This window comes from Pungitius pungitius, chromosome 11 (genome assembly GCF_949316345.1).
Source record: "Pungitius pungitius chromosome 11, fPunPun2.1, whole genome shotgun sequence".
Taxonomy (NCBI): Eukaryota; Metazoa; Chordata; class Actinopteri; order Perciformes; family Gasterosteidae; genus Pungitius; species Pungitius pungitius.
Genome location: NC_084910.1, coordinates 1911427 through 1932258, shown reverse-complemented (window position 1 = coordinate 1932258; position 20832 = coordinate 1911427). Strand labels below are relative to the sequence as shown.

Sequence of the window (20832 nt, the reverse complement as noted above, 5' to 3'; positions counted from 1 at the left end):
CCGGTGAGCATTGAGCATTGTGCCATAGCGCCCCCTATCTCCGCTCGGTGCGAACAGCGGGCTGTCTGTCAGCGTCCGCCCCTCACACTCCGCAGACTCCTCCTCCGCCATTTTTGACTGTAAACATCCTGCCGATTTTAAAAGGACAGCGGTGAGCGGGAGGAAGGCGAGTGGCGCCATCTTGGCTGTTTTAATGAGTACAACAGGGGAGAATTCGCTGGGAGAATTCACATAGCCATTATAATTTCACTGTAAAGGGGGTACAGCCGGTAAGTGTGTTTGCAGCGGGAATATTACACCGAGGTTTTGTGTGTTCTACGAGCCGAAATAAGCATGCACGTTTGTGTGGGTCCGCCGCGGCCTTCACTGTACAAGGAGCCGTTAGCCACCAGCTAACGATACAGTTGTGTTGAATGAGGGGAAAAAGTATGAGTAACGCCAGTGTTTCATTGGCGCCTTGTTCCGGCGCGCTTTATTTGTTTTTTTTTAATTGCGAGCTGTGTTTTTGTCCGTTGTTTTTAACGCACGATTAATAAACTAAGATCTGTGTGAATCGTTTTTCTTTCTCATTTTGTAGTTAGCTGGCGGCTAGTTTTGGTTCATCCCACTTGATGGCGCCGACTATTTGCTGGCGTTGACCACCCCTTGGCGCTCATAACCTATTACACCGTATTAACTCAACATAAGTGCCTGACGTTACATAACCCGGCACGCGTCTTTTTAACAAAATAATGTGTTTGCCGAAATTATGAATGAATTATTCATATGTCAAGATTATGGCTGAAGTGTTTAATATGACTACTATCGGCAAAGCTGTTAGATGTGCAAAATGTTTTGTCTGGGAAATAGGCGGAACGTGTACAAACTCAGCGCTTGTTTTGATTTTGAATATTTTTTTTCTCTAAATACAATGCTCTGTAATGACTAGTTACATTTTTATTTTCGTTACAAGTTAGCGTTGACTATATTAAGAACAATAAGGGCCAAAGGATATGCTTTGCGGGAGCCCGGTGATGCCTGATCATACGTTGGCTAACTAAAGTTAGCTAAGTTAATGATGCGACACTAGCTAGCTACGGTTTCAATCAAACCCGTAACGCTACATCGAGAGACGGCACAACTCTTCCGTAACAAGCGTAACAAGGCGCCCATGTAGCCGTAACCACTTCTTTAGATACTAACGCTACTTACTAATAGCCAAAGTCCGCTAATACCACGTTGGCTGAAAGCAGTAGGCTAGCTTGGTCTAAAGAACACGACACAAAATGTTTTCCATATAAATAGGTCGTTGAATACATTTTTCTCGATTAGCTTGGCTTTTTTGAGACACCTTCTGATTTGGACTTCCTCCACCATTTGAAAACCAGCCATGGTAGCTTGGTTCTTGTGATCAGTGCTCCCCAACAAGCTGTCCCACACAATTGCTTATAACCGCTGCCCCTAATGACAGTATAGATTCTTTATAACTGCTAATAATAGGATCCACATGCTTGTAATCATACGCTTTGGTTCTGTTGAGTAGTCAATCTGTTCATCCTGAACATGTCTTTTGATTATTTTCTTTTGTTTCTCCTCACTGTTTAGGATATGCCTGTCCTACATGAACTAAGCACTGATGTGTTCATATCTCTCCCCCCCCCCCCCCCTCCTTCAGGTGAACCATACCACAGTGTGACTGTGAGCCAGGGGAACCAGGGCAATGTTCTACGCCCACTTTGTCCTCAGCAAACGTGGGCCGCTGGCCAAGATCTGGCTAGCGGCCCACTGGGACAAGAAGCTGACCAAGGCTCATGTGTTCGAATGCAATCTTGAGAGCAGCGTGGAGAGCATCATCTCCCCTAAGGTAACGCGATAAAGGGGCCGATCCTGCATTCCGGTTGTCATTCAGGCTTTATATTTTGCAACCTTGCGTGTTGCTCGGATCCTAAATTGCTGCATGTCTTTGCTCTGGTTTCTTTGCCTTCCAATTATCAAAATGCAGTCATTTTTAAAAGAATGTTCTACCAAAGAGGATGAAAAAGGAATGGAAACTGATCACAGCAGTGTTAATGCTTCATCAACAAATTGGATTGCCTTCATAAAATGGTTACCCTCCAGTGTCTTTGCGCGGACCTCTTTTTCGCAGTACCTCATTGCTGTACAATGTTGATGTAAGCTGATACCATTCAGTTTTGTTTTTGAGCAAAGCAAATGTACCCTGACAACGTGCCTTATCTTGGTTTAATTTTCCCATTCCCCATTTTTTCTTAGGTGAAGATGGCGTTGCGTACATCTGGTCACCTGCTCTTAGGGGTGGTGAGAATCTACCATAGGAAGGCCAAATACCTGCTGGCTGACTGTAATGAAGCCTTCATCAAGATCAAAATGGCTTTTAGGCCAGGTAAGAAGAACTGATGAGCCATTTCTGTAATCTGACCTCTGAAGAACGGTATCATGGCAATAACGGGCTGATGGTAAAACGGAACATCTAAAGACACCTATGCGCCAAGTTTTTTCCAACTCTAACCAGCTGTTATAAAAGACTGAAAAGATGAACTGCTGTTTCCCAAATCTAAACTGACACTGACTTTGTAAAATGTTTGATCATTGAGAACATGTGTCTGTTATAATAACAACTTTTTCTCTATCCAGGTGTTGTGGATCTCCCTGAGGAAAACAGAGAGGCAGCCTACAACGCCATCACTTTACCAGAAGAGTTCCATGACTTTGACCAGCCACTCCCTGATTTGGAGTAAGTTAAATTCAACTACGGTTCAGATTTCATTCACCAAATTTTGTTTGAGTCATTAAAGTACCCGCTGTTGTACTTATCCAAGATGTCTTTTATTTTATTCATTTTTGTTAACAGTGACATAGATGTGGCCCAGCAGTTCACCCTAAACCAGAGCAGAGTAGAAGAGATCACAATGAGGGAAGATGTTGGCAACCTCAGCCTTTTGCATGACAACGACTTTGGTAAGAGACTTTATGTAAATATCACGGCTGGGCCCTCTCCATTCCCTTCATGTACTGCTTCTTAAACACATCAATAAGGATTATGAACATGAATGTACCAACATACATTTACAACAAATACCACAACTACTGAACAGGGACCGTTAAGCTGCTCTCTGATAAGAGAACCATGTTTTGCTGGTACCTGTTCAGAAAATAAACCAAAGATATTTTTCACGTAAACCTGCCTGTTATATTATGATTGTCAAGGGTAACTTGTTTTTCTATCACAAACTACGTATAACATCAACGTGCTAGCAGGGGCAAATAACTTTGGTATTATATTTTATTTGATTACGTAATTGTTCAAGTTGTGATTTACAAAACACATTAACCGCTACTGTATAAAGGGAATACTGCTTTTAAAAAGCTGCCGTGTCTTTACTAACCAGAAGGTTATTGAACATTGTTCACATATTAGTACTTTTAACATAAATGTGTAATACAGTTTTGAATTCATTTTAAATTGTTTGCATAACACTGATTAATCACAAGAAATCATGCAATTGTATTTTTGTACTCTTTGCCCAGCTCATATATATATAAAATGTGGTTCACAATGATGCATCACAGATCTAAATATGAATGAGGAGATAATTATTATATTATAATTACATTATACATTATAATGCCACATCATTTAGGACGAAGCATGGTACAACGAAACAGACTTTCCCTGTTCATATTTTTATATATGCATATATTTTACATCCACCTCCTGTACCCTTCAGGTGACTTTGGAATGGATGACCGAGAAATGATGCGCGAGGCCAGCACATTTGAGGAGGATATCATGCACGGTGCCACAGCCTCAAACCTTTTGCTTGAGGCGGAGCCTGGCCCAGCCAACCTCCCTGACAAATCCAACCACATGGAGTATGATGACTTTGGGGATGCCTCCATGGGCAACAGTGATGGGGGGATGCTGGGTGAGCTAAATCAGGCTACTGTTTAAGTTGTTCTGTAAACTCTTTATGCTTTGGTTATTAATAGTCAATCCCAATTATTTCCTAGTTGATAAGCTACTGAGCTCTGAGGACGGGGGAGGTATTTTTGACGACCCTCCAGCCATCACTGCAAGCGTCATGATGCCCCCGGACCATGGAGACGATGAGGACGATTTTGACAACCTCCAGTCACGTAAGTGAAGTTGCACTTTTTTCACCTATTGCCGAGCATGTGATAGTTTTTTAATAGTTGCTATCTTTCAATAAAGTACTTTCAGTGTATTGAGGGTCTGCACGCCGACACAAGCATGCCTTTTGGCTTGGAGACTAGGGCACCCTAGCCCTGAATTTGATGTTTGTGTCTTTAGCGGGTCCTGACAGCCCAGACTCCGGCCCGGCAGAGCCACTGCCAGCAATGGCTGACCAGACGGAACAGACCACACTGGTTCACAATGAGGAGGAGGCCTTTGCCCTGGAGCCCATTGACATCACTGGTAAGACCCGCCTTCAACTTTCTGTCGAAATGGCTAAAAATGCTATTTGTAGCATTCTACATCATTTTGAAATAAAGTTTTTTTTTTTTTTTTTTTTTTATATATATCCTTCTGTCTTTTTGCACATTTAATGTGTATATTGGAGGCTAAGATTGGCTGATGTGATTATAAATACTGTACACAGTGAGACCATAGCCATCGTTGTCTTGTATTACAGATTTTGATGTACTTTTTCTACCGGGAGCTATATCTAGTTGTAGTGAAGCGTTAAAAACAATGTTTCAAATGAATGAATTTGCAGACTCTTTAGACAATTGACCTATGGATCTCTTAAGTGGAGCATTGCTTACAATGTGCTGCAATGTTACCCTTTTAAGGATGGCGTAATGTAAACAAGTATTTTTTTTACTTTATTCTGCAGTTAAAGAGACCAAGGCGAAGCGTAAAAGGAAGCTGATTGTTGACAGCGTGAAGGAACTGGACAGTAAAACCATCAGGGCTCAGCTGTCCGACTACTCGGACATTGTCACCACCCTGGACCTTGCCCCTCCCACCAAGAAGCTCATGATGTGGAAGGAGACCGGCGGAGTGGAGAAGCTTTTCTCTCTGCCTGCTCAGCCTCTTTGGAACGTCAGGCTGCTCAAGGTGACAGCTTCTTGTTAGAAACGTGCATGGATACATTTGTGAAAACATTGGTACACGTGTTACCCAATATTTCATTTTAGACAACGTAACGAAGCCGGTTTGAAATCGCTGACTAGCAGTATTCCCACTTTGCGAGCGGCATTGAGCAAGCCATGCCGGCTGTCTGCCTCCGAGTAGTGCACGCCCAGGCACTTTTTTTTATTTGGAGAGGAGAATAGATTTTTAATATTGTATTTGGTTGACATTCTGTTCAGGTTGTTGGATTTAAAATGAGAACATCACAGGAACAGGAGGTGGAAGAAGTGATTGGTTTTTGTCTTTCTTCTGTCCTCTCAAACCTACACGTTTCTCCTCCAGAATACTGAACGGAAAACGTGTCCATGCATAATTTAGCAGTCCTCTTTGTCCGGCGCCAGTCCTCCTAACACTCTACTAGTGATGCCTGGATCGCAGTTATTGCTGTCGGGCACACATCTAATCAGGGAATTCTAATTAAAGGTGAAGATGGATAATGCATAATTAATGAGGAAAAGCAGTAAAACAATGGAGTACATGATTTCTGAAATACAGCCACAGGCTCCGGGAATGAACCGTGTGTGTGAGGGATGTGTCGAGTGAGTGGAGTGCATGCGACCATATTGACGGTCGAAGCATGCATACATGTGACGTTGGAGCCAAGAAGCACGTTGGTACACAGGTATTGGGTTTTAAAAATTGTGCTAGTGTCTTTTTCTTTCACTTAATTAAACTTCAGTCCGACTCTTTCTATGTCAGATGTTCACGCGCTGCTTGACGCCTTTGGTGCCAGACGAGCTGAGGAAGAGGAGGAAGGGTGGCGAGGCAGACAGTCTCGACGAGTTCCTCAAAGAGCTGGAGAACCCAGAGGTGCCAAGAGAGGAGGTCATGAGTCAGCACAGAGATGTAATTGGTGAGTCAGCTTGGAAGGGATGAGAGGACCGGTCATATCCCCCCTTTTTACATTTTCATTAACCATCTCCCTCATCCATGCCACAGGCCAGACCATCATGGAGGAGCCCAGCATGTTGGCAGCCTCTGCCATGGAGGGCAGTAGGACGACTCTGGACGAGACCGTCATGCCTCCCCCATCCACCCCCCGCGGGGTCAAACGCAAGACCATAGACAAAGAGCCCATCCTTCCTGTGAGTGCTCGTTAGCTACATTTGCTTTTTCTCTGCTTTTCTTGGCACTTGGTGTGGGCGTTGCAAAGTATAGAAAAGGTGATGTTTAAATGCTCCAAACGGTTGTTTATTTCAGTGCTTCAGCAGTTAAAACATATTTCATGACAAATGCCGCTCTTTGATTTAAGTAAATTCCCTTTCCAGCCAGATTTGATTCTTTAATTTTAATCTGGTCACATTAATCATTAGTTATCCAGTTTAAATTCAAAGTGCTTTTATTTTCAGTAAACCTGGGATTATACTCACTAATGAACTGGGAGCCACACAAAGCACAATTACTTTGGTTGTCCTAACTTTGTCTCCTTGTTAGATGGCTGCCTTGGAGCCACAACATGTGGCCGACCGCTCGGTCTTGTCTCAGAGGTTAGACGTACCTCAGGTGGATCTGCCCCCAGAGGAGAGCAGCCTCAACCTCACCCAGCTCGTCCCTGAGCTCGACCTGCTCGGTGAGAAGAGCAAAGACAAGAAGGATGACAGCGAGGAAGAGGAGGTGAGAAGGACATTATTGCTTTCTCTGAAGCCCTGTAATTGGTAGTAGATGGATGGTTGGGGATACTTGTCAGTTTGGTTAATAAGTGCCCAAACTGATGTAAAATAAACTACTGTAAAGTAAGGGAAAAAGAACACAAAGTTATTGCAAAGGTTGCGGTTTGTAAAACATCCCTTTCTGGGTTTATTCAATTGTATGAGTATGTGTTGGGACTCGAGCCGGCTGATGCTGATGCCGGTGTTCTCCATCGTTTTCAGGACGAGGACGGTCAGACCGGAGACCAGGACCAGGAGGAGAAGAGATGGAACAAGAGAACCCAGCAGATGCTGCACGGTCTCCAGGTACCAAAAAAACCCGGTTACTTTTCTGAAATTACGAAGAAGAAAAAAAATGTAATTCCAGAGACTCTCAGGGCATGGGAGGGATCGATGTTGGTGAGAGGAAAGCAGTACATGGGGAAGAGTTGAGGTGTCTTTTCTCCAGAATGAATGCAGCCCAATGCACGCCTCCTCCTGCTGCACCAGACCTGTGTGGTCTGTGAGCCTCAGTAGGAAGAGGGGCGGGACTAAGGGGCTTGGTGGTTACAAACACACACGTGGTCCAACGGCTCTTTGCTCGCGGGCAGAGAGCCTCCTCGCAAACCTGGCAGAATAACAAGAGAGGCGGGGGCAGAGGGTCTCTGCAGTAACACACCTCTAGGGGGTCTGAAGCAATGACTCAGTCATTTTGTATCAATCTAAATTGTATGAAGTAAATTGTGTATCATACCTCTTTTAAACTGACACCTTTTTGCTTCTGCCCCTGTAGCGCGTCATGGCAAAGACCGGTGCAGACTCTGTGAGCCTGCTTGAATTGTGCCGGAACAACAACAAGAAGCAGGCAGCTGCCAAGTTTTACAGTTTTCTCGTCCTCAAGAAGCAGCAAGCTATCGAGGTCACCCAGACTGAGCCCTACAGCGACATCGTTGCCACTGCTGGACCAAGATTCCACCTCATTTAGACATCAGAAGAACAGATAAACACTTCGCTTGCAACAAACATACTTTTAATTACTCAAATTATTGCCTTTTTTATTTCGTGTTTCCCTGTCCCATTTTTGTCTGGGTAAGGGGAGGGAGTTGGGGGGTATGGGGTTGGAAACCTTAAAAAAAAAAAAGCATTTTACTGTACTACAGGTGGAATCATGCAGTATTCATTTGGTTGATACGGAGTGAGGAAGAATGTTTTAACAAGTATATTTATAAAACTACACTTTTTCAGTCACTGATTTGTAAGCTTTTCTGTTTTGTTTTATAAATTAGATTTGCATTGTCTGCTTATTTCATTAGTCTTCATACCATTGGCCCTCACACCTGAATCATCAGATTTTAGATAAAGAGCCCTGTATTTTCACAAGGAATCCTATATTGACTCTGTACATGTTCTGGAAAGGTACTGTTTTATTGCTCAGAAGTGTGACCTCTCCCATCTTCTCCTTGTTGCACTTGTTCTTTCATGATAAACAAAAATGATGAATGGCGACCTATACCCGACATTAAAAATCACATTTCAGATGTATAATTCCGGCAGTTTTTTAATTCAGTTTTGTGATTTCTTTTTTTTGTGTACCTTCTTATTTGTATGCTTATTCACCTTTTTGCATTATGTAACTAGGTAATGTACTTGTTACAGTTGAGTTCAATATCCCACCTTTTTAGTCTTCAGGTAACCTCTAGTTGTGATACATCTGTAAAGATTTGAAATAAAGTGTTTTAAGTACTTGCTGACTGGATATTCCTCAATCATAGTGCCATTATTAGATTATAAATTCTATGGGCCATTTGCTAATGGGTTTTCAAAAAGAACATCTAGAAAAGTCAAAAGTTTTAAAAACTCTTACCTAAAATAACCTATCTAAACTAACCCTTTCACTTCGCCGTACAGGTAACTTCAGGTAACTGCTGTGGTTATACATGTTATGCTACGGTAGATTACTATACATTCAGTATGTAATTTTTTTTTTTAAAATACATATTTATATACACTTATTGTTGTGCTATGTATCATAGATTTTAAACAAAGCACTTTTATTACACAAAACCGCTGTGGACTAATTGCAATCCACTGCTTGGAACTGAAAAGACCATCTTGAGATCGACCTTGTTTCTCTACGGACAGGAAAGCAAACGGGTCTCTACCGGAAGCGTCCGTCACTGAAGTCTTTCCTCCTTTTTTCCGCGTGCGGTGTAGAGATGGCTTCACGTAAAGAGTCTGTTCCAGTGGCTACCCCTGTGGTTGCTTCTACCAGCGGCACGTTGGACTCTCCCGTCAAACAGATCCAGATCGAAGGATTGGTAAGTCTTTCTCCGGCGTGATGTATTTTATGTCGGAGCCAGACGGCCCGGAAACCTGTTCCTCAGTGTTAGCTAGCAGAGATGGATGCTAGCTACAGTGTGAGCATTGTCATGGCGGACAGATAAAGTCTAACGAGTGTTTTGTAACGTATTTTGCACGTTGTCGTCGTAGCGGATACTCGTATTGTATATTGCGGTAATTAAACGTTTGCTGTATTGGCAAATGTATTACAGTTGCTGTTGTAAACATCCCAACCAGCTAATACTATGCTAACCGCTTTCAGTCAACGCTAGCCGGTGCTAAAAGTGTGAAACAGGGACTGTCCCTGCGTGGTGTCTGGATTGACCAAAGGGTAAACGTTGAGTTGGACTTTTCGACTGATTGTCGTTATTAGGAATGATCGTAACTGAATATAACAATGGTACGTGACATTTCCTATCTACTCCCTGCTGGTGTTTTCTCAATTAATATGATATAATACCAATGAACCATGCTGGTTATAGAGGCCCTCTTATATCTAGGATCTTTCTTTTTTTTAAATCGTTTACACACTTTCAGATCTTTTATTTTTTTGTTTGTATTATTGCTGTGTGCTGTTGCTCTCTGAACAGGAACCTTTTTTTTAACAAGTAGTGTTTAATTTCATCCGACCCAAACGTGATAGTATTTATTTCGTGTTGTGCAGTACCTCAGTGCAAGCAGCAGAGGACAAACTTGCTTCACTGGCAGCTTGTGGTGGTCTCCATCCTCTTGCCCAGGACCAGTCGGCTCATTTGCTTCGTGTGCCTGCACACGTTTGCAGGACTTGGACGTGCCAGCTGCCGCCTTCTGTTTTATCTCGCTCATTAACATTGCCCTTGAGTCTCAGGCCCTAATTTCAGATCTAAATATTTCACCTCAATGTGTATTATTTAGACCTCTAATGAGTTTTCTCAGCCTTATCAACCAATCAATTTTTTTCTACTCGCCGCAGTTTTGAAATGGAAAAACCCGTTGAGGTCCGTTTGGTGCGTGTGACCCCATTTGGGTTGGGGCGGTTTCCTGCCGAGTTCACCTGAGCGCGTCGACATGCAGCCGTTACTACCGCGTTGCATCATCACCTGTCCGTCACAGGTGCTGCTGGAGGGCTGCCCACCGACAGCATTGACGCAGCTGTCTGGAACAGAATTGTTTCCTTGCTTTTTGAAGAGGTGGCAAAGGTCCGCTTTTGCCACGGGAGCAGAGTGCCGCACAGCGGCGGGTTCCGTTACACACCTGCTGAGATCACACGGCCGCCTTTTTATGTTTTGAAAAGGCGCATTTAATTTTCAGGCCTGAGTCTTATTCACACGCCATGAATTATGAAATGGCACATTTTCACATTTGAAAGCTTTGGAGTAATGAAAAATGGCAGAAGATATGTAAAATTGAGTTGCATAATCTTTTAGCAGTGGCAGACGTTTCTCTTAGATTTGCTATTCCCCCTCCAGCACTTTGCCAGAACAGTCCTTTCGCCCCCCCCCTGAGGCTATTCTACTTGTCTGCGGTCCTTTAGCCTGGGCTCATCAGGAACCCCAGTTTGAGGCAGATGTTCCCATCTGCTCAGTAGAGTTTCTGACTTACTATGTATGACTACCAACATACTGTCCTGGTGGTTTTGCTGTCAGCAAGGGTTTTGATCCTTGATTATTACTCCTCAAGGAACACATTTTTCAACACCACAACGGACCAAGCGGCTTGGTTTTCGTGAAACAAATGATCACTCGGGAGTGATTATAGCGCCAGTCTGACTTCCTGCTGGCCGCTGTTCCATGCAAGAATGGTTAACGTTGCTTGAGTAATGTTTGCTGCAAATGCAAGCGCTGTCGTTCAAACTCTCTGTTCTCCTTACCTGATATTGCAGCAACACCTCTTCTTGGTGGTTGACAGGCGGCTGCTGTTAGTCTCGGAGTACTTGACACAACAATTCTTGCGTGGCTCAACAAAATGGTACTCTGAGCTCTAAGATGAGGGCAATTAGAGTGAGCATTGTTTCGGTACCATTTCTGCTACCTGTGGGGCCTAAATAGAAGACGGATTCACTGAGCTCCCACAGTAACGCATCCTTTGGAGTCTCCTACTGCGCCTCTCTTTTTTTCCAAAGAGCAACGTACAACAAGACATTCAGGTCGCAGCTTCTTTTCTTGTACCGGCGCTGCTCGTAGCTCTCGTCGGTTGAATCGGCGCGACGGCGGCAGCCGCTCTAATCAACCTGCGGGGGGAAACGGGCTGGCCTGTCAGATGATGACCATTCAAGAGGAAACGGCCACTCTGAGACACATCTGTTGAGAGCGGTGTGCTGGGTAGTCCAACAGACCGATGCGGCTTCTCTAATCAATCCAGCTGATTACGTTGCTTTCAGGAGTCAAGTTGTCACAGTTAAACTTTCATTCACCAGGTGTAGGCGTTATAGTTTCCAGCATGTTGTCGATCTTGCATGTGAATCACAGGGAGGGTGGGAAATCAACGTTTGATTTTTTTCTGTTCATAGAACATTCATTTTTAATTTTGAGTACGAACCCTTCCCACAAAAATGTCTTCTAAGGAATCAATTTTGGCGTGTCTAATTTTCAACTTGATGGGTAACATGTTGCTACGGTTCAGATATTGGTCCAATACTGACTTGCGTAGCTGGATATCGGGTATCTGTGACTATTTGCCCATCTGTTGTTGGAACCCACTATTTTAGTAGATACAAATATGCTTTTGTAGTTATCTTTATCTGTTTGACGAATCTTGGGTTATAGTCCAAACTAACCGTAAATGAATGATGCCCATCTTTTCTACACAGTGAAATGGTTGGATCGATGCATGCCTCCCCAAACAGCTTCTGTCCTCTACCGTACAGACATCAGCTGAAGATTTTGAGTCTGATGTCTCAAGGTTTTCCTAAAAGGTTGAACACTAAACACTTCATTTTATCTATTTCACGATGCGATTCAGAATTAATTTTCATATTCAACACTGTTTTCTAATTTGATAAAATGCTGTCGACCCCCCCCCCCCCCCCCCCCCCCCCATTCCGCTGCATGGACACTGGATTTCACAACAAGGCTGTAGAATTGTCTCTGACCTGAGTTTACCTATGGCCATGACGTGAGATGTCAGTTAAACAAAAAGCTAAGCTTCTCAGGGAGGAAAAAGGACCTTGATACGACTGGCCTATAATGCTTGAGTTCAGGGGCACCCCACTTACAGCTCTGTAGGAGGGGATTTCCTTACAGGCCCGTTACAAAGCAAAGGGCCATTGGCCCGGGCTCCTTTCACGCTACACCAAAATATTCCACTAACAGAGCTGTGTTAATCGATGTGAAGTAGTCTCCGTCGAAGACAGATGGGAAGAAAGGCGCTATGAAGACAATATTAAATATAAACTAAGACCTCTTCTTCCACACCGCTAAAATAAAAGTAATTAAAGGCTCGTCTCTCTTGCCGTACTTTCTCATAAGTTGAGCCCTGTTGTGGCGGGAAGATGAGCCCCTTTGTGAGCGAGCGAGAAGATTTATGATGAGAATTAAAGGCAGCCAACAGGGGATTTGGCTCCGCAATTGATTTCGCAAAATTCAATTTTAAGCCTGTTGATTTATAACACGCGGCACATATATCCATCTTCGGCCTCTCCACATGAGGTGAGCTCACTGGGCTAGCTTCTGGTGAGCTAGATCAATACAAATGGTGTGCATTTGTTTGAGTGCGAGGGATGGAGCGCGCAAGGGGTAGGAAGCAAGAAGCAAGCTTGGGAGAGTTGGAGCGTGTGTGCGCATCCAGGTTCGCCCAAACGTTGAGCTTTACGGGCTTTGCCTCAAATACCTTATGGCATTTACTCGGAACCCGGGACGCCAACTCAACAAATCCACTGACACCCCCGATCTCACACACCCCCCCCCTCCCATCCCATGTTTAGTGCAGACGGTGCTTCACATCTCTGCGTAGATTCAGGACGTGTCTTAATTTAGCTTTGTTTATTTGACCTTCTTGGAGTTGTTTTTAGCCAATGGTCCCATCTCTCACCCCCTCCTTATCCTCACACACACAAGCAGATTGCCAACAGTTTGATGGCTAGAAGGACTGTGTTTCCATGCTACCACTGATGGAGGACTAGAAAGTCTGTTTTGCTGGCAGAAAAAGGAGCCAAAAGCTCAAAGGGGAGGGCACTTTCCAGCTCTCTTTAGTCATCATTTCCTTTATCCTTCCGGTTTCTCACTCATACTTTTTCCCTTCTCAGTCTCTCACTCCCCATCCACCCCCCCCCCCCTCCCCTCAGTCAGAAGAGCCAAGGCAGGCAGGGAACGAGATCTGTTTTTCTACACCCCCCCCCTCACCTCCCTTTTACTTGTTGCATGACAGCTCCAGCACTTCATTGAAATAAATCATCTCCCAAGACGGATGCATGTGTGTGTGTGTGCGTGCATGCTTGCGCTAGTGAGACACGTAAGGGCTCCCTCATCGTGATGATATGTGTTTTGTTGCATGGTCCCAGGTGTGTGTGTGTGTGCGTGTGTGTGTGTGTTATTAATGCCTCTGGCTGTGACCTGCCCACACTGTTATCGGTGAGATTTATGCTCTGCCGCACCACACAGTGGGTTGAGCCCCTCGTCCTCTTCCTGTTCATTTAGACACTCTCTTATTTTTCTCCACTCGTATCCTCGGCTGTTTTGGGCGGTCAACATTTTCCATGATTGTTGCATGCGCTGTCCGTGCTGTCCTTGGTGTCGGTGATGCAGCAGGGGAGCATAAACCAGCTCTTCAGTCATGTGGAGACTTGTCCTATTGGCCCATTTATATCTGGCATTAAATATTAAATGCATACGATGATGCATGGACACCCAGTCCAGATGAGGCAAGGAAGCGTGGGAGGCTCCAAATATACCCTCCTACTCTACGTGGGTTGCATTTTTCTTAACATTTGACATGTTTCAGGTTTTTGCTCATTTCTGTGCTGCCACTTGAATTTCCTCCTCCCCTTTCTAGTTTCTGTAAGTACGTGGTGATGCTCCAGCCACTGTGGTTCAATGTAATTTAACAAAAGGGGTTGAAGCCACATTTGGCACGTGTGTGTGTGCGTGTGCCTGCCTCCAAGCCTCATGCCTTAGTGGGCCTTTTCCCTCGGCAGCGGTTGACTGACAGGGCCGGTTCTGCTAGGACACCCTGTCAATCCGGGTGAGCTACTGACAGGACCCCACCAGGCTTGACGTATATTCTATATATTCGTCTCATCAAATATGTACAGTACAGACAAACTAAATTTGAAGTGATTTTAGAAACAGCCACGTTTAGTCTGCCGCAAGAGGTGGAAAGATCTGTATCCTACGGAATGCACTGCATTGCAATTCAATATTATCTGACAATCACTTGAAGTGCCATCTAATGTCCTATGGTTGATATTTACTTCCACCTGAAGTCGCTGTTAAGGTGTGTAGTGAGTTGAGAAAAGGACTCCCAATAGAATTATTTGCGATAATGTTTCCTGATGGAATACGATCAAATACCAAAGGGTTTATTTTTAATTGGATCATTATCTTATACTAATACTTTTCTATAAATTGGAATGTTTGCCACTTTTCCCGTTGGTATTCTTTTAAATAGTTTATTTTGCTATTATGTTAAAATGACATTTTCTCAAAGAACATGGCTAGAAATGCTGCAATTCTGAATGCAGGAGGGCTGAGAAAAGAAACTGCACAAATCAACACCACGTGCCGAGGCGCAAATTGGAAAACATAAAATACAATAACAAGGGATGCTGTAACGGGCGTAGAATGCATCCACCATGATAAATAAATAAGCCCCCGCTCAGAAAATGGATTCATTTGTCACAACCTGGATATTGAAAGGAGTGCTGGTAACGTATTGATGGCACTCTCGCTGTTTTCACAGGTGGTGCTGAAGATTATCAAGCACTACCAGGAAGAGGGCCAGGGCAGCGAGGTGGTCCAGGGCGTCCTGCTGGGCCTGGTGGTCGAGGACCGGCTCGAGATCACCAACTGCTTCCCCTTCCCCCAGCACACCGAGGACGATGCCGACTTCGATGAAGGTAAATGAGCGCAGCGTCCATTTTACCATCCGCTCTGGCAGCTGGATGAATGCAGTAAAGCCTGCCTGTAGTGGGTGAGGTTGCAGGGACTATGGGGGCTGGTACATTTAGGAGATCAGTGTTTACTCTACCATTTGCCCCCCCCCCCCCCCCCACACACACACACACACACACACACTGCAGTTCCATGTATTTGAACACTTCAGTAACAAAGAGGCTCCGGTCTTGGCTTGTTCTCAATTGATAACCGCTTATATAATAATAACAACCGGTTTTTCTTTTTTTGTCAATGATCTACCACATGCCGTTCTACATTATCACTAGAGTTAAGTTGATGCATACACAAGATGTTAAGATGGAACATTCCTATGGAAAATGTTCTGCTTGTCGGAACTGTATAGTTATGTCCTCAACTGGTCAGCTGAAAACAACTTCCTGGCACTAAGCAGACAAATTAATTAAAAAAACAAAAACCATTCAAACGAACACACAGAAGCAACTGGTCATGAAATGCAGCCAAACTGTGACTCGCAACAAAAGTCTGCTAAATAATGACAACGTTTCAGCGGCAGATCACCGTTGTTCGCCCATTAGAGTTCGTAGTCTTTCTAACTTTAAGAATGGCTGTATGTGTGCATCAAATGTCCTGAGGCACGGAAACTTTGAACTGTGCTGCGGTGCCAGTGTCGGGGTCGACGGGTCAGGGCACTGGTGCAGGGATGGAAGGCCTCCATTGTTTGGTTTCCAGACGGGCGGTACAAACGTGCACTGGGCTTTGATTTGGTTATTTATTTTTCGCACATGTGTTCCCGTCAGCTTTCATATCAAAGGGATACCATGTCCTCTAACCTCAGCCCTTCCCTTGTTATCCGCCGCTTGTTAGTGCAGCAATATCTGCACCGAAGGCTGGGTTAGGATCCAAACCCCGAACTGCTAAACAATGGGATGACAAGTCACTCTACTACTTTCAGAAGTTGGATGCAAACTCATCATTTCTTCCCAAAATGCAAATGCCTTAAAGAAAAATGTTTCATTGACACTGCAATTGTGCAGACTAACAATACCAGGGTCAGTATCATCTGCCTGAATCCAGTATTTTCATCACTTGTGTGTTCAGTATTGCCTTTCAAACGGGGAGTAGCTGCTCCCACCTGCCTTGGTCTAGAAGTTCTGTCTGTAATGTTCCAATCAGCACTTCATTACTCGGCACTGCCTTTCTTTCTGCCAGTGAATGGCCTGGAGTGGATATGTGAGAAACTGCAGGAGAGGAGAAAGAGAGAGAGAGAGAGAGAGAGAGAGAGAGAGAGAGACGGTCACACAAACCACACACTCTTGTGCTCTCTAGAGGCACGGCAGAATATTGGGCCAAATTAGTTTTTGACGCTTGCATCGCCTTTTGATGACTGTCTCATAGAATGTGGACTGAATGGGTTTTTGCTTCAGTCTAGCCCTATTTCTCACAGTCATATTGACTTTCTGATACAAATCAGTTAATCGCTACACCCCCAGATAAAGCTCATGTGGAAGAGTGAGATTCAGTATGCACGGTCTTCACCTCCACTCAAGCATGCTGGACTCGTTTGGCTTACAAAATCTGCATGTGTGGATACATCTGTGGTTTTGGATGTTTGGCAGTTCGAAATTCTCTTAAGGAAAGATGGGCAGTAATGTGACTTGTGTGTTGAGCTTTATGTGTTTGTTGGAGAGGACGCATATCTGCTATGCTGCCATCTCATCAACAGGTGCCAGTGTGGTGCTGTACTTGAAGGATGGTTCGTGGCAGCAAATGTGACCCATATGGGAGGGGAAGGGGGAGAGAGAGAGAGGGAGTGAGTTATGGAGCGTGCTCAGCAGAGTCCGCCCCAGATAAAACCTCCGCTGCACCTCACTCCTGCTACTTCCCCTGTCCTTAAACGCCTCGTCCTTGCATCGTTAACACAATGTATGGGGAGTGACGCGCACACAAGTAGCATCTTAACAATGTGCGGCGGCCCTCTCCTTTGGTTGCGATATGAGCGATTACACAAAGCCGAGGTATCCAGGCACAGCGATTAGGGACAGCTGCTCACGGAGCGTTTACATCAGCCGGTAATTGTGACCCTCTGGGCTCCTGCCGCTGAGAAAAAGCACCCCGTCATGGAGAGGTGTTTGTCACAAACGAGTGTTACATAAGAGGATGAACAAAATTAACATACACAATCTTTGGTCATGGGTCCCATAGCTACATGAGATCATATGGCATTGCATCAGGGATTTGGTTGTTTTGGGCAGACGTGCGCGCACGTGTCCGGACAGAACTGCGGTCCGCGAAAACCCCCCCACTATCGTTAAAAAAATGGTAGGGATAACACTGTGCAGATATTAGGCTTATAAAGCATGTTTGGGTTTCCTGTCCATGTTGTATCAACATAACCTTTTAATATTCAATCCTGTGTCGCTACTTTCCAGCAGCAAGACGAGGTATCCTGAAGGTAGAACCAAATTGACCCTCCTATACTTCCTCCTCCCGTGTTTGTCCTCCCCCGTTTCTCGAACTCACTGCAGGAAGGAAAGTTGCTTTCTCTCTGACCATTTCAGATGATCCTTCTCTGCAATCACTTGCTGTGCTTCCTTCCTTCCGTACTTTTCTCCATCCCTCCTTTCATCTCGTTCCCCCTTAGTTCTGCACCACACTGTTGAAAAATACCCCCATTATTTCCATCCGTCTCTTCCACAACCATTGGAGGATTTCTAAAGCAAAATGCTTTGAAAGAGAAACGTTTTTAGCGTTGAGCCGATGTTCTGTCGGGGTAATTATCTCTTTGCAAATGAAGCGTTCGTTTTAGTTGTCTACTTATTTGACAGCCGTACTTAGGAGACAATTGATGGTAATAAATGATTAGTTAATTTATTCTGTGTATGTAGGTGTACGTCGTACCTTCAAACTAGGGCATTCACTTGAATCGTGTTGTGTTGATCGGAAAAGAAGTAATGTGATCTTTGATGTGACGAGCCTTGTCCAATCAGCGTTGAGACCTCCCGTGCCTTCATTTCCCCTCCAACGTTACATCCTTTGGCTCCAAATAACTTTCCAAACTTGCTTGGTTTGCATGTGTGCTACGTGTGTTAACGGGGCTTCCATCAGGCTTCACGTTGTGCATTAAGTTCCGCCGGTGGAACAACTGAGCCAGTGTCCTGATTGCAGTAATTGGATGTGTTTTTTGTGGGTGGCTGCCTCAGACGACACATGATGGTCACCTCTTAACGTTTTCCTTTGGCCATTTGAACTGACACATCAGAGCTCTGTTGCTGTTCCAGCCACAACAAGAGGCTTAATTAAAAGAAGCATTGGAAAGTCGCTCTTCATGTGTAAACAAGCCGTGGTCCTTAATGAGGTTGATTTTGCTGATTGGCACCCTCTTTTCAGTTCATTTGTTGTTTGACATTCCCTCTGCCACTGTTTTAAATTACTCTGCAAAACAATTAGCCCCACAACTTCAGAGTGAATTTTTTTGGGGCTGTAAGAACATTTTTTGCAGACACCAAAGCATTAAAAGAAAAAACTAGGAACAAGTCCTTCAGAACTTTTTTTTTTTTTTTTTTCTTTCCAGGGACCCTTTCAGGATTTGATGAAAATGATGAACTCTAATTGGGGACAGAAACATTGTTAATTGAGGACTGTACCAAAATGTGTTTAACTTTATAAGGTGTGTGTGAGTTCAGGTGGCAACCTTTGGGTCTTAAATGTCTATTGCAGAGGTGAAATAAATAGACTTGCATGGACTCTAAAGCCAGTAGGGCTGGGGCAAAAACAAGGTTCGATTGTACAGAAGTTAATGAAAAAGTCACCCCAGTAAACAATAATTGATGGTCTTAATCCCTTGATCAAAGGAATGCACTTTAGGGAGCAAAAATGAAGAATGAATACCGTTATGTTCTTGGCGCGGTGGACTGTAACAAATGAAAATGTATGTGTCTACAAAACTTATCTTGATGACATTACTAATGTCCATATTCCATTTTTTTGGCGTTTCGCTCCACTGGCAGGGTTCACTGGGAGCAGAGCAGTCGTCAATGTTCTTTTTTACACCTGCGACACTGCTGTTAGTAGTCAAAATGTACTGTGAGAAATAGACCTTTTATTCCTCTGGCTGCCACATAACTCCAAAGCATAGTAAATCAAATGCAACAGTTTTCAAGGTGTCCCTTCCAGCCACATATTCTGTCATTGTGGCCAAAGAGTTCAATTTTAGTTTCATTGGTCTGCACTATGTTCAAAAAGTGTTGCATACCAAAGGCTATACGCTACAGTGCCAGTACTTTGAGTGTGCACTCTGACTAAACATGCATTTTAATTTGAAAAAGCATGCAATTTCAAGATCTACCATTCATTATTTACTTGAATGTAGTACAGAGGCTAAAACCAATAGCACTACATCCCAAGAGAACAAGCGTCTCCTTTAACTCTTTGTAGTTTAAAGAGAATGGTACGGCTGTTTTAATTTATTAACTCACCGATAATACTTGTAATACTTGAAAGTGCACAGTTTCTGACATTTGAAGAAAGTTTTGCCAAGTTTGCTCCACACTCGCCTCTCTGCTTCCGTAGTGCTTCTAAAATGGTATGTCAGTTAATGTCAAAAGTAATGTGTATTTTTAAAACCAAAAAACCCTATTTGTGTGGATGCAGGTAGTAAAAGGTGATCTGTATCAAGCTAACTGGTGCGACAGTAGCAAGTGTTAGGTGAAGCAGTCTCTTCATGCTTACTACCCAAAATGACACCGCAGAGTGAGGTGAGTACTCATCCTTAATAGTTCTCATACTAGTACTAGAATTGGGTGATATTTTAATGACGTACATGGCGTGAGGTCTTTGAAAGTGACATTGGTGCCAAAGCAAATGACGCAGCAAATTCTGCAATCAAGCACCACGAATAGGCCTGCCTCAACTACAGCTCCACTCGTCCTCGTCATTCTTCAGCCCACTATTTGTGTTAGGATTCAACTTTTTGTGTAGTTTCATTTTGAAACTGTAGCATGAAACCAAATTGAACTATTGGGTTTCATTTTTTTTTTCTAATGCCATGTTGACCCTAGCTATGCTAGTCACATATTTGCTGGCTAGACACGTAACTAAAAGGTCACATGTTCCTCGTCTCCCATCACACCTGTGTTCCAGACATTTAAAAGCCTTTGCTTAATGTCCTTGTGAGAAATATGCAAATGGGATACCCCAATTTAGGACGCGACCATTGATTAACATTGGCTTTGGGAGTGGAGACTCTGGTGGGGGACAACAGAGTGCAAACCCTGCTTTGACTGGCAGGAGAACTACAGCAGGGTCGGCCCCTTCTTCTGGCTTTTCATCAGTCATTGTCCATCCGATGGGCCCTAACAGCTCCTCTGAATAATCTGCTCCTCCTGAGATTTTAGAGGATTGCCGTGTCCTTGCCTTCCTTTCCCCCCATTTCATTATTCATAAGCCAGCTAACTGGAACCCCGGTCCGAACTGTACTTTGTCGAGAGTTGTGCCCATGCTCTAGCAGGGGGTTTAAAAATAATGATACCGTAAAAAATTCCCAAATAGTTGGGGAAACAACATTGTAGGGTTGCATTTGCTTTTTGATGTGGATCACCGTGATCATAAGGCCGATTCACCTCTGAAGGACTAAAGACTGCAAACAAGAACATGTTGAGAC

At 44.0% G+C, this 20832-nt stretch overlaps 2 protein-coding genes across 2 annotated transcripts in view; both read left to right on the top strand.

Annotated features, from left to right (window-relative positions):
* The first annotated feature begins 120 nt into the window (after positions 1–120).
* LOC119197874 (double-strand-break repair protein rad21 homolog A-like) lies at positions 121–8526 on the top strand. Its single transcript, XM_037454543.2, has 14 exons — positions 121–269; positions 1655–1843; positions 2251–2380; positions 2632–2731; positions 2849–2955; positions 3726–3923; positions 4009–4134; positions 4310–4435; positions 4857–5080; positions 5855–6008; positions 6095–6240; positions 6590–6769; positions 7027–7110; positions 7577–8526. The coding sequence occupies exons 2-14, from the start codon at positions 1700–1702 to the stop codon at positions 7766–7768; spliced, it is 1911 nt and encodes a 636-aa protein (XP_037310440.1). The 5' UTR covers positions 121–269; positions 1655–1699; the 3' UTR covers positions 7769–8526.
* Positions 8527–8942: 416 nt separating this feature from the next.
* The window catches only part of LOC119197821 (eukaryotic translation initiation factor 3 subunit H), a 37390-nt gene continuing 25500 nt past the window's right edge, over positions 8943–20832 (top strand). The window contains exons 1-2 of the mRNA XM_037454444.2: positions 8943–9101; positions 14998–15154. Coding sequence (XP_037310341.1) covers positions 9000–9101; positions 14998–15154 — 259 coding nt within the window. The 5' untranslated portion in view covers positions 8943–8999. The remainder of the gene's footprint in view (positions 9102–14997; positions 15155–20832) is intronic.

Bases quoted from the DNA above. Each gene is read 5' to 3' on its own strand.
- LOC119197874 (XM_037454543.2), top strand. From the start codon at position 1,700: ATGTTCTACGCCCACTTTGTCCTCAGCAAACGTGGGCCGCTGGCCAAG. The intron at 2,381-2,631 runs GTAAGAAGAACT...TTCTCTATCCAG, and splicing joins CAAAATGGCTTTTAGGCCAG to GTGTTGTGGATCTCCCTGAG. The intron at 4,436-4,856 runs GTAAGACCCGCC...TTTATTCTGCAG, and splicing joins GGAGCCCATTGACATCACTG to TTAAAGAGACCAAGGCGAAG.